Source organism: Echiichthys vipera (genome assembly GCF_963691815.1).
Source record: "Echiichthys vipera genome assembly, chromosome: 19".
Taxonomy (NCBI): Eukaryota; Metazoa; Chordata; class Actinopteri; order Perciformes; family Trachinidae; genus Echiichthys; species Echiichthys vipera.
In genome coordinates, this window is record NC_139844.1 from 15,688,719 (window position 1) to 15,704,819 (window position 16,101).

At 42.7% G+C, this 16,101-nt stretch overlaps 1 protein-coding gene across 1 annotated transcript in view; it reads left to right on the top strand.

Moving 5' to 3' along the window:
• syne1a (spectrin repeat containing, nuclear envelope 1a) overlaps positions 1-16,101 on the top strand; it is a gene marked incomplete at its 5' end in the record, with an annotated part of 121,139 nt that overhangs the window by 88,916 nt on the left and 16,122 nt on the right. The window contains 31 exons of the mRNA XM_083934031.1: positions 2,105-2,296; positions 2,942-3,073; positions 3,229-3,329; positions 3,535-3,685; positions 3,883-4,011; positions 4,168-4,341; positions 4,494-4,709; positions 4,835-4,936; positions 5,061-5,180; positions 5,290-5,490; positions 5,619-5,792; positions 5,888-6,019; positions 6,139-6,335; positions 6,527-6,659; positions 6,780-6,962; positions 7,100-7,249; positions 7,366-7,542; positions 7,659-7,814; positions 7,900-8,055; positions 8,149-8,319; positions 8,521-8,654; positions 8,769-8,973; positions 9,553-9,735; positions 9,854-10,000; positions 10,222-10,376; positions 10,982-11,129; positions 11,356-11,450; positions 11,546-11,780; positions 12,249-12,443; positions 14,320-14,445; positions 15,581-15,736. Of these exons, the coding sequence (XP_083790157.1) occupies positions 2,105-2,296; positions 2,942-3,073; positions 3,229-3,329; positions 3,535-3,685; positions 3,883-4,011; positions 4,168-4,341; positions 4,494-4,709; positions 4,835-4,936; positions 5,061-5,180; positions 5,290-5,490; positions 5,619-5,792; positions 5,888-6,019; positions 6,139-6,335; positions 6,527-6,659; positions 6,780-6,962; positions 7,100-7,249; positions 7,366-7,542; positions 7,659-7,814; positions 7,900-8,055; positions 8,149-8,319; positions 8,521-8,654; positions 8,769-8,973; positions 9,553-9,735; positions 9,854-10,000; positions 10,222-10,376; positions 10,982-11,129; positions 11,356-11,450; positions 11,546-11,780; positions 12,249-12,443; positions 14,320-14,445; positions 15,581-15,736 (4,926 nt within the window). The remainder of the gene's footprint in view (positions 1-2,104; positions 2,297-2,941; positions 3,074-3,228; positions 3,330-3,534; positions 3,686-3,882; positions 4,012-4,167; positions 4,342-4,493; positions 4,710-4,834; positions 4,937-5,060; positions 5,181-5,289; positions 5,491-5,618; positions 5,793-5,887; positions 6,020-6,138; positions 6,336-6,526; positions 6,660-6,779; positions 6,963-7,099; positions 7,250-7,365; positions 7,543-7,658; positions 7,815-7,899; positions 8,056-8,148; positions 8,320-8,520; positions 8,655-8,768; positions 8,974-9,552; positions 9,736-9,853; positions 10,001-10,221; positions 10,377-10,981; positions 11,130-11,355; positions 11,451-11,545; positions 11,781-12,248; positions 12,444-14,319; positions 14,446-15,580; positions 15,737-16,101) is intronic.

Sequence of the window (16,101 nt, forward strand, 5' to 3'; positions counted from 1 at the left end):
TGGAAGCATTTAACTTTAACTTTTTAATACCACAACTGCACCATAATTGGCTTCTCAGAAGTAATAATTTTAGTTTTGTTGCACAGTCAAATGGAATTTGGTGTTCAAAGTGGGTTTGTTTGTAGCAGCTGGGAGACAGTAAGCTGATTATAGCTCACATATGGCCCCTGTGGAGCTCGAGTCTAAAGGTCCAGCCCATGTGGGGTCCTCATCTCCAGGGGGTTTAAATAGTCTGCATTACAGATTATTACTGTATCAATCCAATGGAAAAGGTAAGGTGTGAGAAAGGATATTAGGTTTGAGAGATGAAGCGAAGAATAGTGGCGAGAAAGAGGGGGAGGAAACTGAAGTGGCAGGTGAGCAGGGAGAAGTAAAAATTATAGGAATGAAAAGAAGAGGAAGAGTATGACATTGGTTGGATGTTGGATGATGGTTAAAAATAATCCGTCTTTTTTGTTCAGAGGAATCTGCTTTCTGTATTAGTGTAGTTACATTTTTTACTAGGTTTTGTTTGGCTGATGCAACCTTGTCAGCTCTTATAAACTATTCACTTTGAACGCTTGCACATTACAAAACAATCCCCACACTGTAAGCAGCTCAAAACAACTTATGTACAGCCTCTCATGGGTCAGTGCTTAATCAAATACTTTGCTGAGTCTAAACTTTCAGCCACAAATTGCATGGCCACTACACTTTGTCTAGGAGCTGTGTCAGCCCAAGAAAAACAATAAAAGTTTTGCAAACGCTATTTGATCCTGAGCCAAACAAGCAGAATATGAGTTAGAGTAACATAAAGTAGTAATATAGTGTGCAGAGTAAGGAGGCTCTCCACTTTATCACAGAATCACACAGTGACAACACTGGACAGAAGGGAAATAGTTATATGAAGGTGCTCTGTGTTGTCTGGAAAAAATCTTTTTGGGGAATTCCTCCCCAGCTCTGACAAGGGCCCTTGTATCTTCATGTAAAAGATGGGGATCCAAGCCCCCACCCACTCACCTATACAATTCTACCACTTTTCACACACAATCTTTGAGGGGTCTCCTTTTGTGTTGTTTCTCTTGTTAGAAGGACTAAGAGGGGTGGGAGTGGGATAGGTTGAAACTGATTTGAAGGGAAAAAAAGATAAGTGGATCTCAAAGAGGCTGTACTCGAAATTCAGAATATTAATATAGCAGCATAAAATATTTTCTATGTAAAGCTATGATGGAGGAATGGCGTCTTGAGCAGAGAACAAAGTCACTTTCTCTTTTTACAGTATGTTGTAATCTGAGATTTGCCATTGTTTGTTGTGATAGACGATCCAGCCGTGCATGCATGTTAGTGCATATGTCCATGAAAAAAATGTGTTATTTAATTTATTGGGGTGAGATTGTGTGAAGGCAATCCTAGCCCACTTTTTCCCCCAGTAGTTCAAGTAGAGCACCTTTAAGAAGTGTGATGCAAGGAAAAGCAGAAACGATGAACATGCTGAAGGATGCTGAATGTTAGATACAGTGCATGCTATGAAGAATTAGGAGCTCCATTCATTATATTTAGTGAAAGCCTCTAAACCACTGGATTACTGTATTATTCTGCCTCTTTTGGGAATCTAAAAATAAAGTGAAGAAAGACATCACCCTTTCATCATCATCATCATCATCATCATCATCATCATCATCATCATCATCATCATCATCATCATCATCATCATCATCCCGTTTTATTGGACACAACTGGTGATGATGGAGTCACACAAGTAAACATGTTGTTTCATTTTATTAGGTCACAAACAAAAAGGTTGGAAATCATTGCTCTGTAATGTGCATCAGTCAGAAGTGATTACACATCTTGGTGCAGAGATAACTCATTTTGTTAGGCTTTCTGGAATACAGATGCATACCACTGGTACGAGTTTGTTCATACAGTACTGAAGGTTTAGACATTTGGTAATAATAAACACTGTTTAATGATTTAGGCATAAGTAACTACACAAGAAAGATTTTAATCATGTTTTTACACAGGAGTGACTCTTTAGGCAGGTTATTTTAACCGGATAATGAGATGGTTACCTAACATTTTAGGAAATAGTTTGCTTATTATCCTGTAACTCTTGCCTTTCCAGAATATGCTGTTTGAGATCGAGCAGAAGGTGTCGTATCTCTCAGAGCTCTCCGTCCACAGCGAAAGCTTGCTCTTGGAGGGTCGGGCCGAGACCAAGGGAGAGGCAGAGCAACTCACCTTCAAACTACACTCCCTCAAAGACAGCCTGATGGAGCTGCAGCAGATGCTGCAGGACAAACAAGTTGGCATACAGGTAAGGTCAGAGGTCATGTGTTGTCCATGGTCCCCTTCTTTTCCACGCCTTCAGTTCCCTTTCCCTCCACATTCCCACACATTTTTCCATTTCACAACTTGTCCTTCCTCTCTGTCCGTGCCATTTTTGTTGTGGGTGCTGCATTATGTGACACTCTGTAACAGTATCAATGGTAGTATTGTGCAAATACTAAAGGTCGTGTCATGGTCCTTCATAAAAGTCCACTGTTCTCCACTATGGAGCAACAAGAGCCTGTGTGTCTCACAATGGGCCTCAAACAACAGACAAAGGAATGCTACCTCATCACATGCTAACACTAAATATACTGCAGCAGGTGTGTTTCTGATGACACAACATGTTGGCTTTGCCCTCTTTGGGAGAAAAGCTAAAAAAATATATATATATTTTTTTTTTAAAGAATTGTAACTGAAAATGATTTCCCCTGAAAGGGAATCCCTTGTTTCTGGCCTCCCTTAATTGGACCTATTGAAAATAATTTTAGTAAATGTTAAGTTTATCTACTGTATATCTGTTCTTCACATACTCACAACCCTTATCACCCCTTCCCCAGAAAGAAAATAATCCTCCTTAGTACTTTTCTCTCCTGTTTTATTAAGTGTTGAAGTCCCTCTGTCTTTTTCCCAGGGTTCACTGCAGGAGCAGGAGGACAGTGAGCCAGACTCATCTTTGTCCCAGAGTCCTAATGTTCAGGATTGGCTTTCCCAGGCCAGAACCACACGTACACAGCAGCACCACAACAACCTTCTTCGACAGAGGGTAAGAAGCTAAATAACTGTCGTGTTTGGTGCAAATCAGATTAAACAGGTTAGCGCTATCAGGCAGAACAAGAGTATCTATTAGATTCTATCTATTCTGAAATTACTCCTACATGTCTATGGCCTAAATTGTATATGTATATGTTGACTTCTTAGGAGCTGCAGGAGCAAGTAGCTAAACAGAGGAAACTGCTCCAGTCTGTAGCCAGTGTTGGAGAGGAGCTACTCAGCCAACAGACCACACCCAATGGGGACAGGTATTTTTCTCTTCTCTCTATTCTTCTCACTCTTATTTTGGTATCCTTCCCTCAGAATGAACGTACATGTATCTGTCAAATATTGATTCTGTAATAAGGAGCTTCTGTGATTTGAGTTTTGGTGTGATTTTATTTGTTTTTATGCATTTATTTGAAAAATCCGGGTAAATATTTGACAACTGACTCCCACCTCTGCCTTCCACAGTGAGATGTCCATCCCAGGAGGAGTGTTGCTGGAGTCTGAGACCTTGTCTCCTTTGGACCAGATGAGACAGCGCTGGGAAAACCTGAATAAAGATCAGAGCACGAAGTTGCAGCTCTCTCTCAGCTCCCTAGAACAGGACCAGCTTAGCCCGGTAAACATGCCTCGTCATGGAGTGCAATGTTTTTTTAATAAATTTTGATTTGTTTTTTTTTTTTAGCTTATAACTCATGGCTGATTGTACTTTGTTAGTACTTTTTATCCCCCCCGGCATGTAATTTCACACCTTTACTGTTTTGTTTGCTGACCGTCATATGTCTTTAATGTCTCATTCGTCACTTTTGTGTGCAGGTCCTCCACCGATCCCGTCTGTCCAGCCCCAGTGTAGTGTTTAGAGGTGTGTCTGGCAGCCAGGACTCTCGTTCTCCCAGAGCTTTGTTCGAGGGCTGCAGCCAGACTCTGGAAAGAATCGCCCATGAGGTGAAACACTGATTTTCTACCTCAGTTTAATCTGTCATTACTAATTGCTTCCCAGATAGAATGGTTTATATTTTTTTAATAATAAAAAAAGGTCACAAAGAGTCTTACTTACTGCTTTTAATGTACCAAGTAAATATTCTTTTTTCGTCCTTACAGATGGTGGATGGTGACAGCAAACTGGTAGCATCTTTGGGAGAGACAACAGTCCAGCAGGACCTGTATGCTGCAGTTTCAGCAGCCTCCTCTTGGTTGGATGCTGTTGAGAATCAGCTGCTCTCTGGTCCTGTGCTGCTCTCTGAAGATACAGAGGCACAACTTGCAAATCTAGAGGTATTAAAGGCAATTGTATTTTCTTAATGCTTTGATCATATGTTTTTAAGACACAATAGGTTGACATACAACAGACAACTATTTAAATTAAATTAGAACTCTACTGGATGAAATATACTTTTCATGTTACTGACCTCAGTTCTTATGTTCAGGGTCTGAATAAACAGCTCAAGGCGATGACCAGGGAGGTAAACCAGTGCAGAGATCTTCTAAGTGGAGGAGCGGGCCGGTTGTGTGGCGGAGAGGAGCAAGCACTTATGGAGGACACACTTGAGGGCCTACAGGAGAGGATGGGGCTGCTGGACTCCACCCTGGACCAACACTGTGACTCCATGAGGGACAGACTGCAGGAACACTCAACCTTCCAGGTACAATGGCAAGACTGTCAAACCCCTGACCTTATTTTGATTTAACTTGGGAGTATGAAGCATCTTTTTGTGATTAGGAAGCTTGCCTCGCTTAGTGTGAACATTGTTTCTGTTGTCCTTGCCAGAATGAACTGAGGATGATGTTCACAGCTCTGAGTGAAAGTAAACACCTGTTGCTACAGAAGATGGCTGGAACTGTTGACAGACCTGCGTCCAAACAAATAGAGGTATGAGACAGACAAAGGGCAGATAAACAAAAGATACAAAATATAGAAATCCCACAGATGCAGTGGATTGGCAGCAGCTCCCGAGAAGACCCTTTTTTTGTTAAATAACTTGCATCTTTTATAGACATTATCAGAGGTGGAGGACAGTCTGAGAGAGTTTGAGCAGAGAGTGACTGAGCTGAAGTCCAGAGCAGAGGGACTCCAATCTGATCAAATCTCCAACCAGGAATTTCTCAAACTACAGGTAATACCAAATTCTCTGTGGAGCTCATTTCTGTTCCACCTCCACTGTGCACTTATGGTCATAAACTCCCAGCGCTATAATACTTGATAAGTGACATGTTTTTGTGTAGGATGCATATGAGGAGCTGGTGTTGATGGTGGGCTCAAGACGTAGCAGCCTGAACCACGGCTTGTCTCTCAAGTCTCAGTATGAAGCGGCACTTCATGACCTCACAGACCTGGTGGACACCGCCCAGGACAAGATGGCTGCCGATCAGAAGATGACAGTGGCTTCTGTCATAGAGGTCCAGATGTTACTGGACAAACACAAAGTAAGGAGGATGATAAAAGAGGGTAGTGTTCCTCAGAAATGCAGTGTATTAGTTCATTAATATAAATCATTTAGAGACCAATCTTGTTCCTTAACAGTGTCTTTCAAATGTGTTTTCCTTAAATACAGGAGTTTTTCCAAGGTCTGGAGTGCCATATGATCCTCACCCAGATGTTCTACAGTAAAGTGTCTGGTCTGGTGGCACAGAGGGAAAGCCAGGCCCTGGAGGAGACCATGGCCTTAGCCCACAGTGTGCTCAAACAGGCCCACAGGAGGGGAGTGGAGCTGGAGGGCATACTGGAGGTGGGAATGAATGATTAATAGAATGATGATTAGGAAGAGCACAATTCCGGTGAAAAAAAACGTAGACATTATCTTCCTTCTCCTCTCGTTCACAGTCATGGAGCAGGCTTGTGGAAGACTACCAGGCTCTGTGTAGACAGCTGGAGGCTGTGGAGTGTAGCATCCCCACTGTAGGCCTGGTAGAGGAGACAGAGGAAAGACTTGTTGAAAGGATTGGTCTCTTCCAGGTAAGGACCTTTATACAGACTGAACACACACAGATGCGGATTAAATGCATTCATGCATTAGTGGAATGTCATCTGACTTATTAAATTTGTATTTAATCAATTATCCATCTGTCCTCTAGCGTCTTAAGTCCAGCCTGACGGAGCATCAGCCCCAGCTGTACCAGGTTCTGGAGGAGGGCAAGAGGCTTCTTCTGTCTGTTGGCTGTTCAGACTTGGAGAATCAGCTGACGCAGCTGGGAGAACACTGGCTCTCTTCCACCACCAAAGTCAACAAGGAGCTGCACCGCCTTGATTCCACGCTAAAACACTGGAGCAGGTCAGAGTCTAAGAATAGTCAGAAGTTTTTTTGTTTGCCAGTGTGCCAAGAATCAAATCAATTATGTAGCTATGTGAGTCAGCCATCCTGTTTGTGATGCCTGGTGGCTGAAAACAGAAGTAATATCCCTTCAATCTTTCAGAAGCTGTCTGAACTAAAACGGCATACTTTGTCCTGTGTATAAATTTCAGGTACCAGAGTGAGTCGGCAGAGTTGAGCCACTGGTTGCAGTCGGCTCTGGACCAGCTGGAGTTCTGGACGACCCAGTCAGTGACAGTGCCTCAGGAGCTAGAGACCGTCAGAGATCACCTTTATGCCTTCCTGGTTAGTTTGTTTATCACATGAGCAGCGAAAATGTACCCACATCTAATAATAACATCTATATTATTAATGAACACATGGTTAGATACCAACTTCTCTTACTGTCATTGTTGTTTCTGATAGGAGTTTTCCAAAGAGGTGGATGCTAAGTCGTCTTTGCGCACATCTGTACTGAGCACAGGCAACCAGCTTCTGCGATTGAAAAGAGTAGATACAGCTGGTCTCAGGACGGCGCTGGGTCAAATCGACACTCAGTGGGCTGAGCTGTTGACACGTATTCCTGTAGTACAGGAGAAACTACACCAGGTCTGAGAAAAGCAGCTTTTACACTTTAATGGTTGTCAATTGTCAAACAGTTTTCCATCTCAAGAGGTTTCTTTCTAGCAGTTGACACCGTTTTTGGCTTTTTGTAACATTGTAACCTCTCTGCTTTCGTCCCTTAGTTGCAGATGGAGAAGCTGGCCTCCCGGCACGCCATCACAGAGCTGATGAGCTGGATCTCTTTAATGGAGAACATCATACAGGAGGACCAGAACAAAATCATGGGAGCTGTGGGCTCAGAGGTGGTCCAGGACTTCTTGCAGAAGTATAAGGTAGAAAACAGTATTTTCTGTTAAAAACAAAGAGTTCAGTAATTGTATCATTCTAGTCAAGCTCTTATTTCCTCTTTGTTATCACGGTCTAATCATGTCGGATTTGTTTATCACAGGGTTTCCGCATAGATCTGACCTGTAAGCAGTTGACTGTGGACTTTGTAAACCAGTCAGTGCTGCAGATCAGCAGTCAGGATGTGGAGGGAAAGCGCAGTGACAAAACAGACTTTGCTGAGAAGCTGGGAGCTATGAACAGACGGTGGCAGATACTACAGGGGCTCATCGCTGAAAAGGTGATGTTTCAGCAAGGCACTTGTAGTCAAGAATTAGACCTGACTGTTGTCTTCTTACATTTTTAGTTTGCTGTTTCTAAGCTCTTCAGTTGAATTGAATTCTGTTTGTATTTTAGATTCAGCTTTTGGAAGGAGTTTTGGAAGGTTGGCTGGAGCATGAAAATGGAGTTCAGACCTTGAAAAACTGGCTCACCCTACAGGAAGAGAAACTGAAGAAGAGACACAGGATAGAGGATGTGGCATCGGTGCAGAATGCACTTAAAGACTGTCAGGTACACATACAGCACTGCCATGCATGCCACAAACAGTAAAATAATGTCTATATTTATGACAATAAAAATGAGTTGTTTGTTGCAGGAGTTGGAGGAATTAGTGAAGGGAAAAGAGAAGGATCTAGAGAAAGCAGAGGAGCGAGGAAATTCTCTCATCCAGGATAAGAAAGGAGCAGCCTGCTCTGTTGTCAAGGAGACCCTCAAAGGACTGAACCAATTCTGGGCTCATTTGGACCACATGGTGAGCTTCTTGGGTTCCTTACCCTCATGGTAGTTGCCTTCATTTTCCTATTGTCCTTTTAAAAAATTGCATGTTTTGTCTCCTTCTTGTCAGATAAGTCAGATGAAGGTGAGCCTGCGGTCAGTGCTGGAGCAGTGGACACTGTACCGGCGAGCGTCAGAGGAGATTAATGGTTACCTGATGGAGGGGAGGTACTCTGTGTCCAGACTGCGCCTCCTTAATGGGTCTCTAGAGGCAGTACAGCAGCAGGTGGAAAGTCTGAAGGTGAGCAGTGCAGATGTGTAGAGTGGTGCAGCCCTAAATATTTTTGATTGCACATAAAGTCATGCTTAAAATAATTTACTGAACAACTTTTGAAGGTCACTTTGAATAGGAAAATCTACACAGTGTTAAAAAAAACAATGATGTCTTGACATAATAAACATAATGTGATAAGCAAATTTAACATTGGTCTCTGTTTTTAAGAACCTACAGGAGGAGATGGATAAACAGGAGAGTAGCCTGAGGAAATTTGGTTCTGTAACACACCAGCTACTGACAGAGTGCCACCCAACTGTGGCTGAAACACTTAATACAGCCCTTCGCGACGTCAACATTAGGTAAGGATAATAAAAACACGTTCCTGAGTGCCTTCAAATCAACTTCAAATCAAATTGCAGCAACTTTTTAGCAGAGGTCATTATGTAACAAATATATTTGTTGTACTGTTTTAGGTGGAACAGTCTACTAGAGCAGATCACAGAGCAGCTGAGGAGCAGTAAAGCCCTGCTGGCATTGTGGCAGCACTACAGGTCATTGTGCGTCCAGTGTGTGACAGCGGTGCAGAAACAGGAGGAACGCACTGATCGCCTGCTGAAGATCGCCACTGACAGGGAGATCACAGAGGAGGAGAGCAGCACCTGGATAATGGACTGCAATGTGGGTAGAGATAGGACAGTGTAACACAGGAGTCCAGTATAAAATGATGTGAACATTTTCTCAGGCAGAAGTTAGAACTTACCCTCCGCCCTGTTTCTAAGATTTTGTGAATAAGCTCTGAAACGGCTTGTCAGCTCACTTTGAGAATACACAAAGCCTTTATCCCCTCTGCAGAATACCAAATTGCACCGTGCCCTTTTGTCTGTTTGAATGTAGATTCACAGCACAATCTAACAAAAGCCCTTTGAAAAAGAGGCTGCAAAGCGAAAGACAGGTCCCTGATTTACGCTACAGGGGTCCCCCGGTGTCACGCTGGGCTTGTAGGGCCATGCTGGTAGATGTCTAGAGACACGCTGTCCTAATACTGTAAGCAAACTGTCATTTCAACTAAAGATCACTGACGCAAATTGTTGCTAGACACTAAAAGTGGTGGAGAACTCTTAAATAATGTTGGTGGATGGGCTGTCCTTTCTCAAAAGCTTTTTTTTTTTTTACAAGAGAGCTTCACACAAAACCTTCTTAAAGCATTCGGTGACGCTGTTCCTAACCTGCTTCCCTCTGATGACATTACTGTTGCAGGCATGCCTTGGTGACCAGGCCTCAGTGCACCAGTCCCTCCAGCAGCTGCAGGCTTTAGGGGAACAGCTGAAGAGCCAAGTGGACGCCTCTTCCTCTGCAGCCCTACAGTCCGACCACTTGTCACTCACACATCGCCTAGCATCACTGGAACCAGCCCTTAACAGGCGGCAGGAAGTACTGCAGGTAGGATAGCAGAGATTGGTGAGCATGGGCTGAATGATATGTCACTGTGTCCCCCAATGTATGCATATGGTAAGCCATCACTTCCATATATTCACTGTGTCTGTCTGACTGTTTGTAGTGTGGATCTCAGGCCTGTGAGGGTTTCAGAGAGCAGTTGGACACACTGATCCGTAAGGCTGAAGAGGCTGAGGAGGTGCTGAAGGAGCCTGACCCAGTAGGCTCACCAGAGCTCACTGTCGTCCAGACACGAATGGAAAAACTGAAGGTATGAAAAATTCTGCTGTCTTAAATATTGTTGTATTATCTGTGTTTGAACATCTGCCACTTTTCCACCAAAAAGTCTGTGTGAATTGATAATGTTTTATATGTCACTCCGACCAAAAGGTTAACAGTTACTTAAATGAGTTTGATTAATTTTAAATTGACAGACAAGCATGTTTGTTCCTTCGACTGTCCCACTGAAAATGTGTAATAATGTGTTCCCAGGTTCACCTGTTGAAGCTGAGCAGTCTATCTCCAGACCTGGAACGTGTTAACGAGTCGATGTACAGACTGCCAGTCAGTGACAGAGATGTTAAACGGCTGCAAAGTCTAAACAGATCCTGGGCCACTTACTCTGCTCACCTCGCCGAGAGGTTCAGGTACCTAAAACCTTCAAATATGACTTGTTTGAATGAAAATAATATATATATATATATTTTTTTTTTGTAAGATAAGAAAACATTTAAACTTAACTTTTATCTTCAGTGTAAAAAAATCTCAGTTTCTATAACTTTACTTTAAGAAAGTGTTTGTAATTTGTCACTAAAAAACATAATTAATATTCGGTAATGTATTCATTTCTGGTCTACACCTTCATTTTAACCACTGAATGAATATATTAAAATAATAACATTAATGATTGTTTTTCCTGCCGGTGTTAATGTCAGTGAGTTATCAATAAAAGGATTTTTACTTACCTACTTTAATTGTAGCAAGTTACAAAACATCTTTTTGCGATGATAATTGTCGGCCTTCTTTCAGATAGTAGAAGATCAAAAAGTTCCTGAGGTCCTTAATTAAAAAGTCACTATACAGACTGAAAAAGATACACATATATCAATTTCTCAATCACCTAAATATGAGCTTACAACTTGGTAAATTATAAAATAATTTATATATATTGTATAATTGGTTTATAACTGATCTTTAAAACCTTAAAATGTAGACACATTTTTAATAACGACTTCCCTCTGTCCCTCTTCAGTAAACTGCAGGCAGTTTTGCTCCAGCAGCAGAGTTTCCTCCAGAAGTGTGAGGCGTGGATGGACTTCCTGTCTCAGACTGAACAGAAGCTGGCTGTTGAGATCTCAGGAAACTACCGGAGTCTGCTGGAGCAGCAGAGAGACCATGAGGTCAGAGAAGAGTTTGAATAATGGATTTTATTTATAGGCGCCTTTCAAAGCACTCAAGGACAATTAAAACAACAATGTGTCAAGACTACATAAATCAAAACAGTAATATACAATCATAAGTAAATAAAATAACTAAATGTAAGATATTCATCTTTAAAGTAGAATGTTCCAATTGTTGCCTTTGTATGTACAGTGTTCTTATTAATACATGTACATGTATTTGCAGTTGTTCCAGGCAGAGATGTTTAGCAGGCAGCAGATTCTCTACTCCATCATCAATGATGGCCATCATATGTTGGACCAGGGACAAGTGGATGACAGGTAGACACGTGCATGGACACACACAGTCCTTTATTGAAAGTTATGTCCAGTTGTGAGGAGCATACATACTATTCCTTCTCTTGTCCTCCTGACAGAGATGACTTCAGTGTGAAGCTGGCCTTTCTGAGTAATCAGTGGCAGTGTGTTGTGAGGCGAGCCCAGCAGCGAAGGGGCATTATTGATAGTTTGGTCCACCAGTGGCAGAACTACCGTGAGAGGGCAGAGAAGCTACTTCAGTGGCTTCAAGAAGTGACGCGAGATCCAGATGTGCATCAGCCAGGAGAGCCAGTCGCCCTTCAGCAGGCCAAAAACCTGTTAGATCAGATAAAGGTAGGTTCCAACACTATGGAGGAGCTGTTAAAGTCATTCACTCATCAACTAAGTCAACTTTCTAATCTTCTCTGAAATTAATGTATCTAAAATATTTATGCTTTATAATCTCTGCAGGTCATATTAAAATCTAGTTATAATCTAATTTCAAGAATATAGCAGGTGCATGTGGTTGTTGATGGGTCCCATCACTGACACTCCCACTTCGCCCTGAACTAATTATTTTCTCACAAAGCTGGTTTGCATAATTTACGAGGTCACTTGATGAAGTCTGTTCAATCTTTACAAACATATATCCAATTTAAAAAGTACTTCTTTTCACTCTTCAAACATCATATTTTGATTCGGCACTAAATTGACCTAAGCAAATCAAAACCTGCTTATAAACCCTCGCCCCTTTTCCAACCATAGACTCCCTTAGTTAACCTGTACCCCCTCTGCCCACTGTCCCTGTCTCTGCTCCTCCAGCTGAGGGAGCGAGTGCTGCAGAGGCAGCACGGAGGCTACATCCTGATGGTGGAGGCCGGCAGGAACCTGCTGCTGTCGGCCGACGCCAGGGCAGAGTCCACTCTGCAGACAGAGCTGATGGACATTCAGGAGAGGTGGAGGCATGCCCATCACCGCCTGGACCAGCAGAAAAGGGAACTGCACGGCTTGCTCAAGGTCAGACGAAACTACATCTGGAATATTAACAAACACATATTCATGGGGGCGGCACAGTGTTGTGATGGTTAGCACTGTCGCCTCACAGCAGGAGGGTTGCTGGTTTGAATCCGGGCTGGAGCCCTTCTGTGTGGAGTTTGCATGTTCTCCCCGTGTCCACTTGGGTTTTCTCCGGGTTCTCTGGCTTCCTCCCACAGTCCAAAGGTTAATTGATGACTCTAAATTGCCCGTAGGTGTGAATGTGGGTGTGAATGGTCATCTGTCTCTGTTTGTCTCTATGTGCCCTGCAATAAACTGGCGACCTGTCCAGGGTGTTCCCCCCCCTCACGCCCGATATCAGCTGGGATCGGCTCCAGCCCCCCCGTGACCCCGATAGGGACAAGCGGTTGAAGATGGATGGATGGATATATTCATGCTTTTTTTGTTGGGTTGTTGTCCTTTCTTGATTAAGCTACAGTTAAAACAAATGACAGCACAAACACACGGACTGTAGTGTCATTTTTAAACTACTTTCAGCTTATTATATCAATATCCATTAGCTCCTCTTCTCATTGGCATGCAACATTGGAAAAGTTGTTTTTTTACCATTATACGTTAATTGGCAGTTTTCAGGTTAAAAAGATTACTAATGAGTCCTGTATTATGAGACATCCTATACTATTCCAGGCATGTGAAGCCTCAAAGGCTAAGCTAGAAGTTGTGTCTCTACCGTACTGCAGTGTGAAGGTGCTGAAGGGCATCTCAGCCCTTAATGAGCCTGCCCGTTTATACATGCAGGACACTGAAACCAGGTTATCACATGAATTATGCAACGCTGCATCTTACGTCCTGAAAAGAAGTGAAGGACAGAGATGGAGCACACTCACTTCTGTCTTCAAATACATTTCTAAGCATCTGTGCACACGCTGAAGCATTCCAAAATGCACAAATGCAAAAAGATTATAATGTGCCAGCCCAGGGCACACATCCACATAAACACACACAGAGCATGCAGAGAGGGGACACTGCGCAGTGAGCTGTAATGATTCGAACGCTGAGCGATTTTACAGACTGTGACGGTGCCCTGTTTTGAATGGGACTTAGTGACGCACTTTAAAAGATGCATCCGGGAATTTAATTTAAAAAAAATATTTTGTTGAACATGATTCTCTCCTTTCTTCCTTTTGTTCTTATTATCCGTTCAGTCTACCCTCTCTCTCTCTCTCTTTTTCTGTCCTCGGTTTGAGCTTAGAGAGCAGCTACTATAGCTATTCTAGTCCGACCCTGGCTGTGCTTTTTCCATGACTCTTGCTTCAGGTATGCGACTTTGCTGCAGCATTTCTTACCAAATATTGCCCATTTGGTAATGTTTTGTTTCCTGAATTGGACCATTATTCAGACTAAAAATAGCTGTAATCCGCACACTTTGGGGAAGAACCTCTGCTGAAGCTGGTCTAATTCTCTTCTTTGGCTATTGGATTTTTGCTGTATCATTCTTATTCATGGGATTGCTTGGGAGGTTTAGAGCTGAGTGAGCTGTCAACAAATAATTGATGTGGCCTTACTTCAGCCTTGGGATGATGTGTGTGCGTGCGTGCGTGTGTGTGTGTGTGTGTGTGTGTGTGAGCGTGTGTATGTCAGTAAATGATTGTGTATTCTGCAGCTGCAGGAAAAATTTATTGCAACTTCCTTGAGTATGAGAAGATCTGCAGTCTTTGTATGCGTTTGAGTGTTTACAGCATGTGGTTGTTTTTATGCCCTAATTTTTACTGTGTGTGTGTGTGTGTGTGTGTGTGTGTGTGTGTGTGTGTGTGTGTGTGTGTGTGTGTGTGTGTGTGTGTGTGTGTGTGTGTGTGTGTGTGTGTGTGTGTGTGTGTGTGTGTGTGTGTGTGTGTAGAACTGGGAGCGATGTGAAAAGGGCATAAATGCATCACTGGAGAAACTAAGGGCCTTCAAGAGGAAGCTCTCTGTGCCACTGCCTGACCACCAGGAGGAGCTGCACTCAGAACAAATCAGATGCAAGGTGGGTAGAATCTAATACAAACATGTTCAAATGTTTTCCTCCTTTCAGTTTTTTGTCTATGCAAAACATACGTATACACATCCTTACTCTCTCTGTCTCTCTTTTACACATTCACACACACAGACACGGACTTATCTTCCCTCGACCCTTTAATCTGGCGAGGACAAACACATAGCAGAACCAGAAGCAAAAAACAAAACAAAATAAGCATCTTTATCCATCAGCTGCTGTCTCATTATGTGACCTTGTTTATTCGGTTTTCAGACAGTTGATTAAAAAAAACTGTTCGTTTTCCTGCAGAGGGACATCATTTTGAGTCTTTAAGTTTCCTTATTTGTTCCTAAAGCAGTCCTCGATATTTTTGTGAAAATTCACATTATGATCATTTGCAGTTTGTTGTTAGCCACTGGACACTGTCTGCAGTCATGTTTCATGCATGACACGTCCTGAACTCCTCAGGGAGCAGAAGGAGGGCTGTGAGAGTAGCTGCACATAGTTAGCATCAGCTGAGGGGAGAGAGGGGGTAGGGAGAGAGAGAAGGAAAGAGAGGGTGCGTGCGCATGGGAGGGAGGGAGTGAGTGAGCGAGTGAGTGAGTAAGAGAGAGAGAGAGAGAGCATCCCTGCTTGCAGTGGGGGTGTATTTATGTCCATGTGTGTGCTTCCTTTTGTGCATGTTGCATAATGGAGACATTCTCCACAAATGATTAAACCGAAGTAAAACTGTCAGTGACGGAGGAGGAGGAGATGCCAGGTTTGATGTGTCTGTTACCTTATCTTGCCTTTAACCTTGACTAGAGCTGTTTTATTATAATGTTTGAATGTAACATGTCACTGGTATTTCTGTGCTTTATTTTAGAAAGTCTAATTCATCGTATTTAGAATACATTCTGTGGGTTTTTTTGTTTGACATGCTTTGCTGAAATATTTTTTTTATCAGTTTGCTGTTTTGCTTTTACTCATCACTATATTTGTGATGGTGCAGCAGCTGAGCTTCAGCAGCTGAGCTTCAGCAGCTCTGATCTGTGGTTTCCTGCTCTGATGGTTATTAGGCTGCTCTGAGTCTATCCTCACATTTAAGGCTGTGGGTCACCTCTCTGTTTGTTGTAAATCATTTTTTGTCATGTCATGGATGCAGGAGTTGAAGAGCAGTGTGGAGGGCTGGACTGATGACCTCACTTCCTTGTTCCTGCTGAGGGACAACTCGGAGGGCGTGGTCAGTGCAGATGACATCACAGTCCTACAGGAACGCCTCCAGCTGCTACAGCGCCAGTGGGGGGAGGTCTGCCACCAGGTAGATTCGTGCAGTATACATGACCCACGATTTTCTTTCTTTGGTGTTTTAAATGGCTGTTGTTATTTTATTTCCTAATTAGTACTCAAATTGCTTTCTTTGTGTAACAACAGTGTTATTGTGATGTGTGTGTTACTGTGATTGGTTAAGATTGTGAGAGGTTTAGAAGAATATCCCTCTTGCTGCTTGAGTAGGCTTTTGTTTTGTTTTGAAGCAGAAACCATTCAGCCACACTCCTAATTATTTATCTGAGTTCACCTCCCACCAATTCCGTTCTTTTCTTCCATCTTTTCCACCACACGATTACCAACAAATTGTCACATCTTTTACATATTTTGATTATTTTTCTAATCATCAAAATATAT